The following is a 16,135-nucleotide window of genomic DNA, read 5'->3' as shown; positions in this document are numbered from 1 at the left end:
CCAACCCACGTGGAAGAAAAGTTCCTGGACATGTAAAATTTCTATGCAAAAGCAAGACAGTACGTGTGGTCAGGAGTTGCTTCTTCATCCGTATCATGTCGTGGATGGATCTGCACTGCACTGTACGTGCGTTTCATCCGTATATAATATATGCTGTCTGTGATGTGGGGCCGATCGATCGATGTCTGTCTCTGTCTAGCTGCTTGCTTGCAGAGTCCATAGATAAATTCTACTGCTAAGATCGATGTCTGTCTAGTTGCACTTCTATTATCTAAAAACATATATGTGTATACTACGTGCCTTCTGGGATGCGATCATGGGATTGGGATGTGAAGATTGTGTGACTTAGCAACCAATATATATACTACAGCGATAACAACATACATATATGTCGGTGGATAGATAGATCTGGCATCCATCCATCGATCTCGATCCATGAATATAATCGACCTGCATGCAATATAATGTCGAATCGAATATTTAATTTGTGTGTGCCCTTGCATTGCCTGCCTGGGTGTCAAGCGTGAATTAACCACTCCATTACTCGATGCCCTCAGGGCCGACATGCATATATCATCTATCTATGGGACTATGGATCCGGCCGAATGAAGCACTGGCGCGTGGCCGGTACACTAGTCCGTGCAGTCCATCCGATTCCGATCGAGATCCTTCTTTAGATCTCCCCAGCCATTATCACTCTCGTTCGTACTGCACTCGATCACCATCTTCAAGTACAGTACTACTTAGCACTCAACAAGCTGGCTAGCTGAGCTGAGCTGGTCAGCAAAAGCTAGCAAACACTATTATGTAAGGGCCTAGCTAGCTCTTGGATGATATGATGATTCATTCGATGGAGACCTGAGAATCAATCCAGATGTTTGGGCTCAAAGCTACCGGGAACAACCTTGACGCTTCATACGTGGTTTTTGCTTGGCTAGACATGCATGTTTTCCCTTATCATTCTCTTTTTTATACTCTCTCTCTCTCTCTCTCTCTCACGTGACTTGGACATAACCCCTGGTTATGATCCTCAACAACTCCTACCGTTTGATCCACGGCCACCAGTGGCTCCGACGAGCCATCGGTTGGTCACCCTTGCCCCATCCCTGCCCATGGCAGGTCCAACTGCCTACCTGGTCTTCCTTCTTAAGCCTTAGAGCACAAACCTCAAACCTTAACCCTCAAGCCCTAACCTTGTCAGAGTTGAAGAAGAAACACTTAAGCGCAAATCAAGAGCGATGGCCAGAAATTCGGGTGTTGGCATCCCAAGAATTGACTAATGAGATTTAGAAGTTCCGCAACAAAAAAGGTCCCCTTACATGCAAGTCCTTGGATGATTGGAAGCCATGGATGGATTCACCGACACAAATGCAGAAAACCTAGGTAGGTGTGGAGATCGACTTGGCTTCCCGGTGGTGACCAACTCCGGCCAACTTAACGTACGTACATCGGATCATCAAGGCTGCAACGAACCAACTCGATTGGCTAAGTGGTGACCACCCATCAATTGGGTTGTGAGAGTTGAGGACGTGATGTATTGCTGCTACTACATTTTTTTTAGCTCTAAATTTGCTACTGGCTTTACTCTAATAAACTAACATTTTGGTCTCCGAACTACAAGTAGGTATACTCACTAAAGGAACTGAAACAAGTTGGTTTTAGGAAAGAAAGAAAGAAAAAAACTAAATCCCGGTATACCCAAAGGAGCAGTTAATATCAAACCAAGATCTTTAGCTCGTAACTCTATCATAGCTCTACCCTTCTATTTATAGATATAGAAAACTTGAACCCTAAGTTTTTAGTTTGTTACCAATATACATCTCTCTTATAGTAGACTCCTATATATTATCGAGGGTATTTTAGTCTATTTCTTGTCCCGTCCATTGAACGCCTACAGTGCCTTCACGATTTAGCGTCGCTTCGACGTAAGCTTCACGATGTTACCATATACTCCTCTAATGCTCATACGGTTTTGAGGCACAACCGTGAAACCCTCTGTAGGTTTCTCAAAACGTGACTCGTCACATGCTTACATTTTAAGAAAGCGTTCTGATGTCGATACATGTACCCCGTCTTGCGATTCTAACCGTCAGCAAGTCTCTCTCACTCCCAATCTCTCGAGCCGCCTTATCACTTGCACTGATACCCCTTTTGCTTGACTTTGTCAACACGCCATCTTCATCCTCCATTTCATACTTTGCTTTACCTCCACGTGTATAGCTAAGATCATCCTTGACTCTATCTAGCCCCCTTATTATCCGATACGAAACACCCGCTTAGCTTTGATCACCTACTATCGATTGTTAAAAGCATCTATCATCATCATACGACAAGCAAATATATAACTCTAACTCCAATTTCAGTTAGTCTATAATTAAAATGCTCAAACCAAACACAAGTAATTCAAAACTCGATAAATCAAATCGATAATATTATAAATTACTCATTATATATAGATTAAAATATATTTCAACTTAGTTTTTGACTATTTGTATATGCAGAAGATGAGAGGAAGCAGCAGACCGACTGCCAAATTCCAAAGCTGACATAGGTATGTTCCATGCCAGTGTAGAACGACTGACTGTTGAGCGAGCAGGATTAGGACTGCATCCCATAATACATTTGCACTGTGTGAGAGACAAAAACACATGTCATGATTGTGAAACTGAGAATATCTAGCTAGCAAGATGCAAACCAATAGGAGGGTTATCTGCAATGTACTACTTTTATTTTAAAATAGATATTATTTTAAAATATATGTAGTTAAATTTTAAAAACTTTAACCACTAATATACATAAAATTATTAGAATTTAGCAAAATAATAATAATAATAAATTTATTATAAAAAATATTTTAACGTAATCTAATTTTTATCAAATAATAATTATAAAAATAATAATTAAATATATTTATCGGAGATCGTATTGATATCCTAAATAATTAATAAAAGATAAGAGATAGTAATCCTCAGCCAGTTATGAAGCAATAGGAGTACAACAAGTGTCAGTAGTAGCTATGGACAGAAACTGATCACATCTCATCGAATGAAATGAATCTCTCGTGTTGCGTGTGAGTTTGCATCATCATTGTCCTCCCAGTCTCTGCAAGCGCAGTGCAGGACAGAGGACACAGCTAGCACTGGCCACTGGAGTGGAGTAGCACGCACGTCGCCACCTGCTGCACTCTGCAGGTGAAGTTGACAGTAACGCCACTCCAGCAGTGCAAACTTTGATAGCTCCAGCCTCCGGAACGCCATTAGGGTCCGGGACAAATTCACTTTACGAACAGAAATCTCTTTAGTGTTTAAATAATTTTTTTTTCACGGTTCTTGTTATAAAGTAATTTTTTAAGATTATTTTTTTACGATGAAATTTTTTCTCCTTTTACTTCACAAATTTCTTCGAAGTAAAATTATTGAAAATGAGAGAAAATAAAAAGAATGAGAATGAAAAGAAAAATTAGGAAAAAAACAAAATAAAAAATATATATAATTGGAAATAATCTAAATACAAATTGTTTGCCTAGGTCTTCATGCATAATAAGATCTTAACTGTTGTCTGTCGACAACATGATGTCAAAGAACTAGCAATGCAATCTAACGATAAATCGAGAAAATCGAGCGGTTACCGACCCAAACCGCTCGGTAACCGATCAAATCAAAAATACGAGAAAATCGCTCGGTAACCGATCCAAACCGCTCGATAACCGATCAAAACCGAGCGGTTACCGAGAGGGCAAAAACACAATCTTTTCGCAAAAATTCAAAAATTACCGAATGAATTTTCTTCGAATTTTTTTAAATTTTTGACCGATAATCACGGTTACCGTGGTTTTTCGGTTACCGCCGGAGGTCGGTAACGTGAACCCTGATCCAATCTGCCCTCTTTGCTTCTCTACAAAGCATCCAACTTCTTTGAGGTAGTTTGGGTCAAGATTAAAATCAATTTGGGTTTGAGACATCCTCCTAATCGTTCAGATTTTTGCAAACATCGTGATTTGGGGTAACAATGGAAAAGACGATGAAAGATCAGAAGAGAAGAGAGCATTAACACGCACTTGGTGGGAGATTATTAGAAGAAATAACGAGATTTCTTTCATCAGAAACTCTCCTGTATGCAGGTCGCCAGGTCACCTATATAACGAGATTGTGGTTGACGACATAGATTGTGGTTGAAGACATCAGACCTATCTCTAATAGATACTTTAAAAAATCATCTCCTATAATATTTTTTAGTATTTTTTAATACTATTATAGTACTCTCTATTTCTTTCATCTCTAACAGTTACCTTATTTCATACATTCTATTACTTTCTATCGCTCTTCGATCTCACAATCATCTTATGTGGATAGTGTTGCCGCAACTCCATCCTGTGCGCAAAAATAACGTTCCTATGTCCTTGCCGATTTGATCTCACATCACTATAGCACCGGAAACGACATTTGCTGAAGTCAGATGCGGGCAAGATCAATCGACAAAATCACTGCAACACCAAAAAGCGACTCCGTTGGAGTTAGCCTCATGCAATACAAAAGAAGTAAAGAAAACCAAGTTGCTATTGTCGTTTTTTCTTCAGATTTGGTTTCTCTTCTCCTTTTCATTAGTTTCTCTGTGTTGTCGTGGCGGAGTTGAGGGCGGCGATTAGGGAGCTTTCATCCCAAGCGTTCAGCGCGCCCTGCTGTTGTGGCACATAGACAGCAGCAAGATTTAAACCTGTCGCCTAGGCCGTGAGTGCCAGCTGGGCAGGAAGCCTAGGCCGAGGCCCAAGAATTCCCTGTCCCAGGGCCCAGAATGGCATGAGTCATGTCTAAACCATACCGGTCCACGGGTTGTAGCCCGCGGTCCAGGTGCCTTGCGGCACATGAGGGCAAGGTTGAGCATCGGTGGCACTACTGTCGCCGCCACTGGCAACAGAGGAAGTCGTCAAGGCCTCCTTGCTCTTCTTCTTCTTGGACTTAAGGCGAGTGCTGGATGAGGAAGACCTGCCGTCAAGTGCGGCGGAGGACGACGACGAGCGGCCAACGTAAAAGGCCTCCGCGACCTGCATCTTGACAGCTTGCTCAAGTTGTAATTCCTCGAGGAGGAGGGAACGAGTCTCCAGGAAGGTGGGCAGTGGTTTCTTGCTGGTGATGGAGGTGATACAGTCCCGAAATTTGGGGTTGAGCCCACAGAGAAGGTTGATCACCTGGTTTTTCCTCATGGTTAGGTTAGCCGATGTCGTGGAGATTGCCGACGAGAGTGCGAAGACGGCCGCAGTAGTGTGTGATGGTCATATCACCTTGACAGAGATTGCGGAACTCGGCCTCCATGTACATGGCGCGCGTGAGGCGATTGTCGCGAAAGACACCCTCAATGGCGCGCCATATGTTGTAGGCTTTGTCCTTCGAATCCATGATGATGTCGAGCATCTCCTTGGATATGGTGGTGTAGAGCTAGTTGTAGATGGCTTCTTCGTTCATCGCTCACTTGGAGTAGTCGGGGCATCAACCGGCAAGGTTTTGATATGAACGCGCATGCCAGGTTTCCTAAAGCTGGTATCGAAGAACCGTCGCCATTGAGTGTAGTTGCACTCAGCCATATCGAGGATGATGAGAACATGAGAATGAATATTGACCATCTAAATTTGAGACACAGAGTGGCTAGAGGAGGAAGAAGCGAGTGGGGATGAGGCCTAGGAAGCAGCGGAGCTGTCATCCATTGCAGCGGAAGGAGAGGATCGATTTGTATTGCAGTGGTGATCTTATACGTGTACGTCACGTGGGCTAACCGAAGAGCTAACAACCGCCTATACTATCGGACCAGGTCGTTGGCCATGGCCGTTGTGATCGTCAACACGGTCGGACAGGTGTTATCGCCAACACTAATCCTTCCTTGCCCTATGGGCTAAACTTCTTGTTTCTTTAATACAATGAATAGCAGAGGAGGCAGTTCCTCCCTCCCTCCCAATCAAACTTTATCTTTGTTTGTTTGGCAATCCAAATAGTAGTACATACATATAGACCTTTCATTTCCTCCTAGTAAGTAATTGGATGGATATATCAAACTGATTTGATTTCTGAAGAATTAAAAAGAAGGAAAAGAAAAGGGGGAATATAGATGACTTGTTCTTCGAGACTAGCACTAGTTACTACTAACTACTAATTAATAAGCAGGCAGATAGAGATGCATTCCGATGATCTGATCCACATCCACTCGTGGCGGAGCAGCAGCAATTCGATGCGATGCAGCTAGCCGGCGGTGGGCGTGCCGGCGTCGCTCCTGCTCTCGGTGGGGCTGTACAGCGCCGACCGCGGGTGGTTCTTGGGCTGGCTCTCCTCCAGCTGCCGCACCACCTCCGCCATGCTCGGCCGAGCCGCCGCCACCGGCGCGCAGCACCCCATCGCCAGCTTCAGCGCCTGCACCGGCCCCTCCTCCACCGGAATGATTCGCAATCCCTTCACCACCTCCGCGTCCAGCACCTCCTCCAACGCCGTCTCCTCAAGCACCGCTACCTTCACCACCGACGGCAGATCATTATTCATCACCCTCCCCCTCGTCCCTCCGGAGCCAGATGACTTCCTCCCCACGAGCAGCTCCAGCAGCAGTATCCCGAACGCATACACGTCCGTGCGCGCGCTGCACTTCTTCATCGAGTGCAGCTCCGGGGCCTTGTACCCGTCCCCCTTCGCCGCCGCCAGCACCGCCTCCGCCGCCGCCGGCACCAGCAGCCGGTCCACTGCGTACTCCGCCAGCCGCGCCACGAACAGCTCGTCCACCACCACGTTCGACGACCGCACGTTCCCGTGCGCCTCTCCCTGCCCCGCGTGCAGGTACGCCAGCGCGCGCGCCGCGCCCAGCGCGATCTTGTGCCGCCGCGCCCACGTCAGCGCCGGCCGCCCAGCCGGCTCGCCGCCGCCGTGCAGGAGCTCCTGCAGCGTTCTGCTGCGCGGTAAGTAGTCGTACACCAGCAGCTTCTCGCCGCGCCTCCCCTGGTAGAAGGCCCGCAGCGGCACCAGGTTCTCGTGCCGCGCGCGCCCGATGCGCCGCACCGCCGGCGCGCACGACGCAGCGTCCTTGCAGGTGCCCTCGCGCAGCAGCCGCAGCTCGATGCTGCCCCCGCCGCCCGCCAGCTTCGCCTTGTAGACCGTGCAGTAGCTCGCCTTCTCCACCACCTGCCCCGTCGCGTTCAGCACGTCCTCCAGCGTCAGGTGCTCGCCGCCCTCGAACACCACCAGCCTCCCCTCCGCCGCGTCCCCCTCAGATTCCAGCATCTCGTCCTCTCCTCCCGCCGCCGCGCGTTTTATCCTGTTCCGCCTCCACCTCCCCTGCGCCCACCCAATGCACACCGAGGCTGCGACGACGGCGCCGGCCATGAGGCCGATGACCATCCCGGCGACGCCGCGGGAGCTGAGCCCGGAAGCCGACACGCATTGGCGCAGCGGCGGGCCGCACAACGTGGGGTCGTTGCCAAGAAACGACTCCGCGGCGAAGCCGGAGTCGGCGAATCCCGGGGGCAGCTGGCCGGAGAAGTTGTTGTAGGAGAGGTTGAGCGCCTGGAGCTGCTGGGCTGTCATCCCGGCGAGGGCCTCCGGTATGGGCCCCGAGAGGCGGTTCCCGCCGAGGTCGAGGCTCTGGAGGCCGCAGAACGCTGTGAGGAAGGTGGGGAAGTCGCCGGAGAAGCGGTTGGCGCCGAGATCAAGGACGCGGAGGCGGTCGCAGGTGGTGTTGGGCCCGGCCGGCGCTGGGATGGCTCCGGTGAGTGCGTTGCCGTCGAGGCGGAGCTCGGTGATTCGGTCGCAGAGGTTCCATATGGAGGTCGGGAGTGCTGCGGAGAGGGCGTTGCCGGCGAGGTCGAGCGCGGAGAGCGCGGGCGCGTTGCCGAGCTCGAGCGGGAGTGGGCCGGAGAGTGTGTTGGCGGCGAGGTAGAGGGAGTCAAGGGCGGAGAAGGCAGCGAGCTCCGGCGGGAGGCGTCCGGCGAGCGCGGAGGCGGGGAGTCGGATGGAGGAGAGGAGGAGGGCGGGGTCGGAGGCGAGGGAGAGGTTGGCGCGAGAGGCGGCGGTGTCGCAGCGGAGCGGGTGGCCGTCGGGCGTGGACCAGCGGAGGCCGCGCCAGAGGCAGAGTGGGGTGGAGGCGTTCCAGGTGGCGAGCTGGGCGTTGGGGGCCTGGCCCTGCAGCGCGGGCTTGACCTTGGTGAGGAGAAGCGCGATGTCGGAGGAGGCGAAGGCCAAGGCGGGGAGGAGGAGGAGGAGGAGGAGGAGGAAGAGGCGAGGAGGCGCACAAGGAGGAGGCATGGAATCGAATCGGTGAGCGGCCGGGAAAGGGGAGCTGGAGCTGGGCTCAAGTGACACTTGGGAGTGGAGTGAGGGAGTGAGCTGAAGTTTGAAGTGAGTTGAGAGTGATGGAGGAGGAGGAGATCTAGTGAAGTTTGAGGTGAAGTGAGAGTGATGGAGGAGGAGAGTGATAATTAATGGTGTTGCGTTTGTTTTTTGTCGCGACAAACACGACACGACGCAGCACGATTCAAAGAAAGAAAGAAGGTGTGAAAGGAAATGGAGACGACTGTGGGTAACCCAATGACGTACAGCAAGAGAAGAGGAAGAGCAAGAGTCAGGTCAGCAACAGCAACTGAAGACGTACAGGAAAGCAAGTAGCACGCGTGCAGTAAAATTGAATGAATGTTCTACTTCTTATCTGCGTACTGTGCGTATTTAATTTAATTCGGGGCGACCGCGTGAGCGTCAGTGTCATTCACATTTCACAGTGAGCGAGTGGGGGAGCAGCAGGCGCAGAGAGAGTTTGCAGAGGGTCGGAGGGAGGGAGGGACAGGACAGGAGGAATGCAGAGCAGAGGCATGTGAGTGCAGTGGGCAGGAGTAAAGACGTCCAAATGGGCCGTGTCTACTGGACCGGCCCGAGGCACGGCACTGTAGGCACGGCCCAGGCACGGCACGGCCCGATTACCGACGAGCCGGGCCGGCACGGCACGACGCCACGGGCCGTGCCTGGGCCGAGCGCGCGGCACGACGGGCCGGCACGGCACGGCCCGGCACGGGCACGGCCCAGCCCGGGCCGGCACGGCCCGGCACGGTCCGGCCCGGCACTATTTTCTATTTTTTATTTATATTTTTAATTTTTTTAGCTATTTTTAAATATTTTTTATCTATTTTTAAATATTTTTTATCTATTTTTTATATTTTTATCTATTTTCTATATATTTTTTATGTATTTTTTCATTTTTTTATATTTTTTTTATCTATTTCGGCCCGTCGGGCCGACCGGGCCGTCGGGCCAAAATCGTGCCCGGGCCGGCCCGGCACGGCACGGTCACCGACGGGCCGTGCCGTGGGCCGAGGGGAAGGCACGCTGGCCGGCACGGCACGGCCCGTTACTGTAGCCGGGCTGTTTGGGCCGTGCCGTAGCCGGGCCGTGCCGAGTCGGGCCCGTGCCGGGCCGGCACGAACGGCCCATTTGGCCATGTCTGGGCAGGAGGATCGATCTAGCGAGCGAGCGAGAGCTGGTGCCGGACCGCAATATAACTATACTATGGGAACTCAGCTCCAATGGTCAACAAATCAAACACCGATATACAGTATTCCTATTCCCATCCCCATTTAGGCAGACAGAAACTTGTTACCCATTTACTGTATTAAATGGAGTATACTCCTCCAGCTGCTCTCTTACCAAGGTCCAAGAGAAGACTGTCCTGTCCTGTCCGTCGGAACGTGTCCAAGCTTCGAATCTCCCCCAGTCCGCATTGCCATCCAAGATTATACATGTCGTCATTGCTTTAATAATCTTATTTTGGTCTCGCACCAACCCAACTGAACACTCCACTAACCCCCGCCCCACATCTAAATCTAAATCTAAATCTAAATCTAATGTACCTACCAGTAACTAATTCAACAGCATCATCAAACCAGGCAGCTCTCGTCGTCCGTCTGCTCTCTAGCTAAGCTAACTGATTCTCCAGTTGGAAAAGAAAGAAAGATCTAGCACTGCACCTGCTCTTCATTCCTTTCTTCCCATCCACCATGCATGCATGTCAGATCTACAAAGAAAAGGAGGCAGCTAATCCTTCCTTCCTTCTTTCTCACCAAATGTTGTGTTACTCCTAGCCGGCTGGTGCGTGTTGGGCGCTGATTTCTCCCCAACTTCAACTTCGGACGATGAAGGAATGCTATATAGCTTCAGGAACGCACACATACACACTTGTGTAACAACCTATCCGGCCCTTTCTTCGCCGGCGACGATATGGCGTAGCTTCTCTTCCTTAGTCAACATATAATAGAATAGAATTGCTAATCAAGAACAACCGTCGACGATATATATGGGGTGTGTTTGTAACTGTGGGATGTATTCGTTCGTCTGATGTGGTCGAAATTTAGATTGCTCTGCTGGAGGAAAAATAGACGTACGGGGTATATATGCAATAGGTAATCCCAACATATATATAATGCATGCAAAGTGGTCCAAAACATACTACTTAGCTTGCATGGCTGTGATGGAGATCGATATATAATTCAGCTAGATGACACGCATAGTAGTACTTAGCTTGATGACCCTATCTATCTATCTATCAATCTATCTATCTATCTATCTATCTATCTATCTATCTGTCTGTCTGTCTATCTGTCTAGGATATATAAATAAGGAAGCGCGGCAATGGAATGCAATACAAGCGGCAGCCTCAAGCTGCTACAAGGATTCCATTTCCTTGCAAAGTAGTAGGATCAGAGTACGTATATATACATTCACAAATGCGCTTTCTTTTAGGAACAAGTTGTCTAGCTAAAGCATGTATACGGAGTATATATGTATGTCCTCTTTTCCCTTGGCCCCCGGTGAGACGCCGAGACCCTATCCGCTTCCGTGCACGCTCGATCGCACGGCGCGCACGTGCGGACCTGCGTGCCCGTGGGCACGTGTAGCGACGTGGTGGGATCTACGTGAAGGATCGGGTCTCACAAAATTTTCTTTCCACAAACATGGCTCAATTTTTTCTGTCGGGAGCCCTTCCGGTTGTGGCCTCATCTGCTGTTTCTTCCTTCTTTTAACAACAAATTATTTCTTCTTATTCTGGAATATATTTATTTTTTATTGAAATAAAAAAAGTCAGTCCCCCTTTTGCATATTTTACATAAGTAGAATCTTGTTGCTCCACCACCGTGCGACTTTTGCAAAAATCAGGTAAACATTGCATTCCTTTGCTTTCACCCTTCAAAACACAAAATAGTAAAAAAAAAAAAAAAACTGGAAACATTTGATAATGTAGAGAGTGTATCTTCAAGCTCTCCACAATTTTTCAGCCCGAACAATGACTTGTATGATAAGAAACAACAAAAAGATAAATTTTAGGTAAACATAAACTTGTACTTTTGCTTCTTGTTGTACAAGCCATTGTCTTGGCTGAAATCTTGTGGAGCCTTGAAGGTAGCATCTTCGGCACCACAACCTTTTAAACGATATTTTCGTGCCTATTTAGATGGTGTTTTCAAAATTGAGAGCAAAGGAATACAATATTTACTCTCTCTTTTTGCAAACTAGCCGATTAGCCCGTGCAATTGCATGGCTAGTCTAAGTAAATGGATCAAAATCGGTTGTCACCATCCTTTGGTCTTTTATTTTAAGTTTGCATCCCTATTGGGCACCAAATTAAGTTGTCTGTTACTGAACGAGCCTTAGTCCCCTATGTAATTAAGTCAGCCCAAGTCTTTATATATTGATTCAATTTTAATTTGGATCCACCAAAATCAAGAGCAGGATGTTTTGTTTATTTCTGAGAATTTTTAGGCTATTTTTTCTACACCATGGTGGAAGGGCCATCTACTTTTATTAATAATAAATAGATAGATGTTGCCCAACAATTGGATGATTTTTGGCCTTGTCGCTCGTTGGTGGAGTGGCAGGGGCCTAATTTTATAATATTAATAAAAATAAATATATTTCAAAGAGAAATTCAACAACTAACTCGGTGTTAATGGGCCAGGCCTCTCCTCCAAAGCAAAGCAAATGCCAAAGTTCACTGGGCTTGCACTGCCGGCTGCCGCAAGGAAGGAAGCCACGGCCGCACGGGAAGGGAAGGGAAGGGAAGGGAAGGGAAGAGCAGGGAGCAATAGCATAGCAAGGTGAAATTGGGAAGGGTTTGATCTGTGTGTGTGTGAGAGAGAGAGAGAGACAGGGACAGAGACAGAGACACAGACACAGACAGAGATGAGGAACTCGAGCTCGCCGGCGGTAGACTGGGGGGACGACTCCGCGGGGGAGATGGACTCCGAGAACACCGCTGCTGCCGCTTCCATGGGCATGGGCGTCGGCATCGGCAGCATGATGGAGGTCGACGCCGACGACCGCCACCCCGGTCCCGCCTCCTCCCTCCCCATCGACGCCGACTTCTTCAACGCCTTCCCCGACGACTTCGACGACCAAGACATCTCCTGATTGATTTGATTACTCCAGGTACTCCACCTCCTGTCCCCTTCCCCGCTCCTCCCTGGGTAACCTCTGCTCATCCATCCGTCAAAGTCAACTACTACCACTAGTGTAGCGACTACCAATCGAAATCAAGCAGCAAAGGCCCTTCCTTTTTGCCCCTCGATCTGGGATCCTCCCTGGTCGAATGCAAAGTAGACGACGAAACGAGTCCTCAACTTAGATCAGATGCTCGTTTTGTTATTATTTTCGGCATGAGACATCCAAATCAAAATACCCCACTCTCCTTACCAAATTAGACAACATTGTCAAAATTAGCAGCCCCTAGTCTACTGCTCCTGGTATTGTATGGTCATACCTGTTCACTTAGTGTTTACTGCATAATTCTTTCGTTCCGTCAGATTCAGACATTTGTATGGGCCATCCAATACTAGCTAGCAGTAGCTTCTACTGTACAATTGCAAGTAGCGCCCAGTTCGCCGCCTTCTTTGCTGAAATTCTATGTGACTTCCACTGCGCAAACATCTATTCATGGCGTTGCCTATGTTACCATCTTTGGGATAATTAACCATTCGTCTTGGGGAAAGAACCACACTGGGCAAGCAAAGCTTCTGCATCCAGGACATTTTTATTTTGTTACGATGAACACCAAACCACAATGGGCAAAGCTTTTGCATCCATAACATGTATTTATGATGAACACCAGACAGAAATTTACTGATTCGAAGCTACTAGCAATGCTGCAGATTGTTGGTGACTCAAATTGTCCCGGTCCCATTCATGGATATTACTATGTGCTCGTTTGAATCCAGTAATTCCTTTGTTTTGTTTTTGTTTTTTTCCTTGATGCAAACTTGCTGGCATTTGACTATGGCTGTTTTCGTGTTTTGTCAGCACAATCGACATTCACGATTGCTGATACATGTGTATGTTTTTCCATTCTCAGTGGCGGTTGTAGATGAAGCTATGAACCTAAATGGATATCATCTCACTGCGAAGGAACCCGAGTCATCACCCTTTAATTGTTTGCAGCTCTAGTGTTGTTGTATTGTCAACTATGTCTATGTAGCATTGGACCTGGTCAGCTCAGCTGTATAAGAATGTTGTGTACCAGTACAAGTTTATGTCAATGTGGCCTCCTTGTTGTTGATTGGTGCGATGGATTGTACTTGCTAAAGAAATATGAATGGGAAGCTGATAGAATGAAGTGGGTGAGCGCTGAACAAGTTGTACTGGATGTATAGATGAGCGCTCTCATATCTGCTCTCGGTTTCTCCAGTGTTCCTCAGTGATTTGAGGGAATGAATGACTTTGGAGTGAGCAGTTGATGTCTTGATGAGATGCAGATTTGTTGTAATGACAAGGAGCTAGCAACCCTGTAGCTTCTACATTGATTCTGTTGGGGGGAAAAAAAGAAAAGAAGTCTTAAAATCTTTGCCTGCCACTGAAGGATTTGATGACAAAATTGGTGTCCAAGGATGTCACTGCATCCCTGTAATCAGAGTGTGTAGTAGTGTTTCTCTTTGGATGTTAGTGCATTACAGGATGATGAGGTTGGATGAAACAATAATGGGCTCATTGTACATGCAAAATTGCACGAGTGGGCTTCTTTCGCTGTTTGGATGGCCCAAGGGGGCACCGTAACCGTATAAAAAGCCTCCCTTGGGCCCTCAATCGTCGTCTTCCTTCCTGCAGAGAACCCAGTTGCTTCCCTTCGCAGCCAGACGACAACCCTAGCCGCCGCCGCCGGTTATCTGAAAGATGGGAGGCAAGTGCCCGCACCGCAAGGTCAAGAAGCGCCGCCTCTCGCACAAGACGGCGCGCCGCGGCAAGTTCCTCCTAAAGGCCGACGACGCCGTCTACGACGAGCTGGTCAAGCTGGCCGACCAGGGCAAGGACGCCGAAGCCAAGCAGCTCCCCGTTGACGAGGACCTCCCCGGCATGGGCCAGTTCTACTGCCTCCACTGCGAGTATGCCCCTCTCTCAATTTCATCCGTCCATCTCTTTACCTGGCACTCTATCACAATAGAAGTAGCATCTTTCCGCGGTGCGAATGTGATGGTCTTATTAGATTGAGCTCAATACAAATCCTCTTGTCTTGTTATCTCAACAGGAGGGAGATTTCAGTCAATTAGGGTTTATTCATGTGATGAATTAAGTGCAAGTGCACAATTTATATGCTGCTGCTGATTTGCGACCCGGACTAACCCCCCTTTATTTGTGGTTTATACTAATAGTCGTCTGAGTTTGAGGTGAGCTGTGGTACAGGTGAACGGTGAATTTTTGGTGATTTATGGGTTCTTTTGATGGTTCCTTGAATTGAATGGATACAAGATGCCTTGAATCGATTTACTTGGATTAACAACTGTTGCAATAAATTATGGTGTGGTTGTTGGGGTTGCTGTGAACTGCAATTCTCACACAACAATGCAAGTGCCACTCTTTTCTTTTTCCTGATCATATAAAAATTTGTGGCTGCAGTCGGTACTTTGCAAACGAGACCGTGAAAGACGACCACTACCGCTCAAAGCGCCACAAGAAAAGGTGATTCCCTTCTAATAAATCTACTAGTCATTGTTATAACCACTATTCAGAGATAGTGAGAATGAGAACGAAAATCTTGCTTGGACACATGCTAGTCTTGCAGAGGCTACTGAGTTGAAGAAAGTAAGGTAGCAATATTTGTGCTGCCAGTGTGTTAACTTGTGATTTATGCTTGTTAAATGTATCTTGCATGATGCTGTATCTGAACTTCTGAAGTGACATGATTGTTCTCAATTGAAGAAAACATGACATATATTGTATTATAGATGTCGAAGGACCAGTTTATACTCCTAGGATAATGTAATTGATCGGTTAGAACATTGTAATTCAAGCAGCTGCAGATGACCCACTATTTAGAATTGAAAGACCTTAGTGTGTGGGATCTAATTAGTACATTTCAGCATGGTCAATTAAGTCTTTAATCCTATAATAATAACTTGAGCTTGAGAGCAAGTATACAGGATTTCCAGTATGCTCTCCCCATTGGTCAAGTATCTGATGTAGAAAAGGTTTTGTTACGTGTGAGTGGCATAGTTGGATCTAGTGTGTTGCTTGCTGTATCTAATCACGACCTTTGGTTAACTGTAGGGTGAAGATAATGTCTGGACCAGCCCCACACACGCAACTTGATGCAGAACTTGCTGCTGGAATGGGAATGCCTGACAATGGCCTGAAGCTCATGTCCTTGTGAACACTGTAGTCCTTGTTCTATCATCTGTGTTTTTCTTTTTCTTACTGCATACATCTGAACTTGCTTTGCTTATTAGTTAATGGTGCTTATTGCCCTAGTGTTCCTTTAAGAGGGGGTTCAGGATTAAAAAGAGAGAGAAGAGAGTTGTTTTGTGAGGTCATGGAAGTCTATCAAATCAGTTATACATTTGCGATGATAATGCCTATCATTTAACTGCAGATTCTGTCACTATGTAACAGAGTTTTACAGGCTGTGGTTTATATGCGGGCTTGATATTATAAGATATGAGAGATCAAGAAAAGCACACACAAGAAACCTCCTGACCTTGCTGCTTTACTTAGCAGCCAAAAAAAAATACAGCATCCAAGTTTACTGCTTAATTGCACAGGGTTTGATAGATGCATGGTCGGATCCAGGATGGACAAAAGGATAAGATTAGCAGGAGTACATACTAGCTCTAGTGAATAAATATAGCAGCGTCCTAAACCCTTGA

At 47.5% G+C, this 16,135-nt stretch overlaps 2 protein-coding genes across 2 annotated transcripts; one reads left to right on the top strand and one right to left on the bottom strand.

The window, feature by feature from the left end:
- Nucleotides 1–5,939: 5,939 nt before the first annotated feature.
- On the bottom strand, nucleotides 5,940–8,736 carry LOC133894769 (putative kinase-like protein TMKL1). Its single transcript, XM_062334931.1, has one exon. It carries the CDS (start codon nucleotides 8,268–8,270, stop codon nucleotides 6,228–6,230), a length of 2,043 nt encoding a protein of 680 aa, XP_062190915.1. The 5' UTR covers nucleotides 8,271–8,736; the 3' UTR covers nucleotides 5,940–6,227.
- A 5,341-nt stretch (nucleotides 8,737–14,077) lies between these two features.
- On the top strand, nucleotides 14,078–15,860 carry LOC133895817 (uncharacterized). Its single transcript, XM_062336337.1, has 3 exons — nucleotides 14,078–14,377; nucleotides 14,889–14,951; nucleotides 15,540–15,860. Exons 1-3 carry the CDS (start codon nucleotides 14,169–14,171, stop codon nucleotides 15,640–15,642), a joined length of 375 nt encoding a protein of 124 aa, XP_062192321.1. The 5' UTR covers nucleotides 14,078–14,168; the 3' UTR covers nucleotides 15,643–15,860.
- Nucleotides 15,861–16,135: the final 275 nt, after the last annotated feature.

This window comes from Phragmites australis, chromosome 16, assembly GCF_958298935.1.
Source record: "Phragmites australis chromosome 16, lpPhrAust1.1, whole genome shotgun sequence".
NCBI lineage: Eukaryota > Viridiplantae > Streptophyta > Magnoliopsida > Poales > Poaceae > Phragmites > Phragmites australis.
The sequence above is the reverse complement of the archived record's forward strand: the minus strand, read 5'-3'. Positions and strand labels throughout refer to the sequence as shown.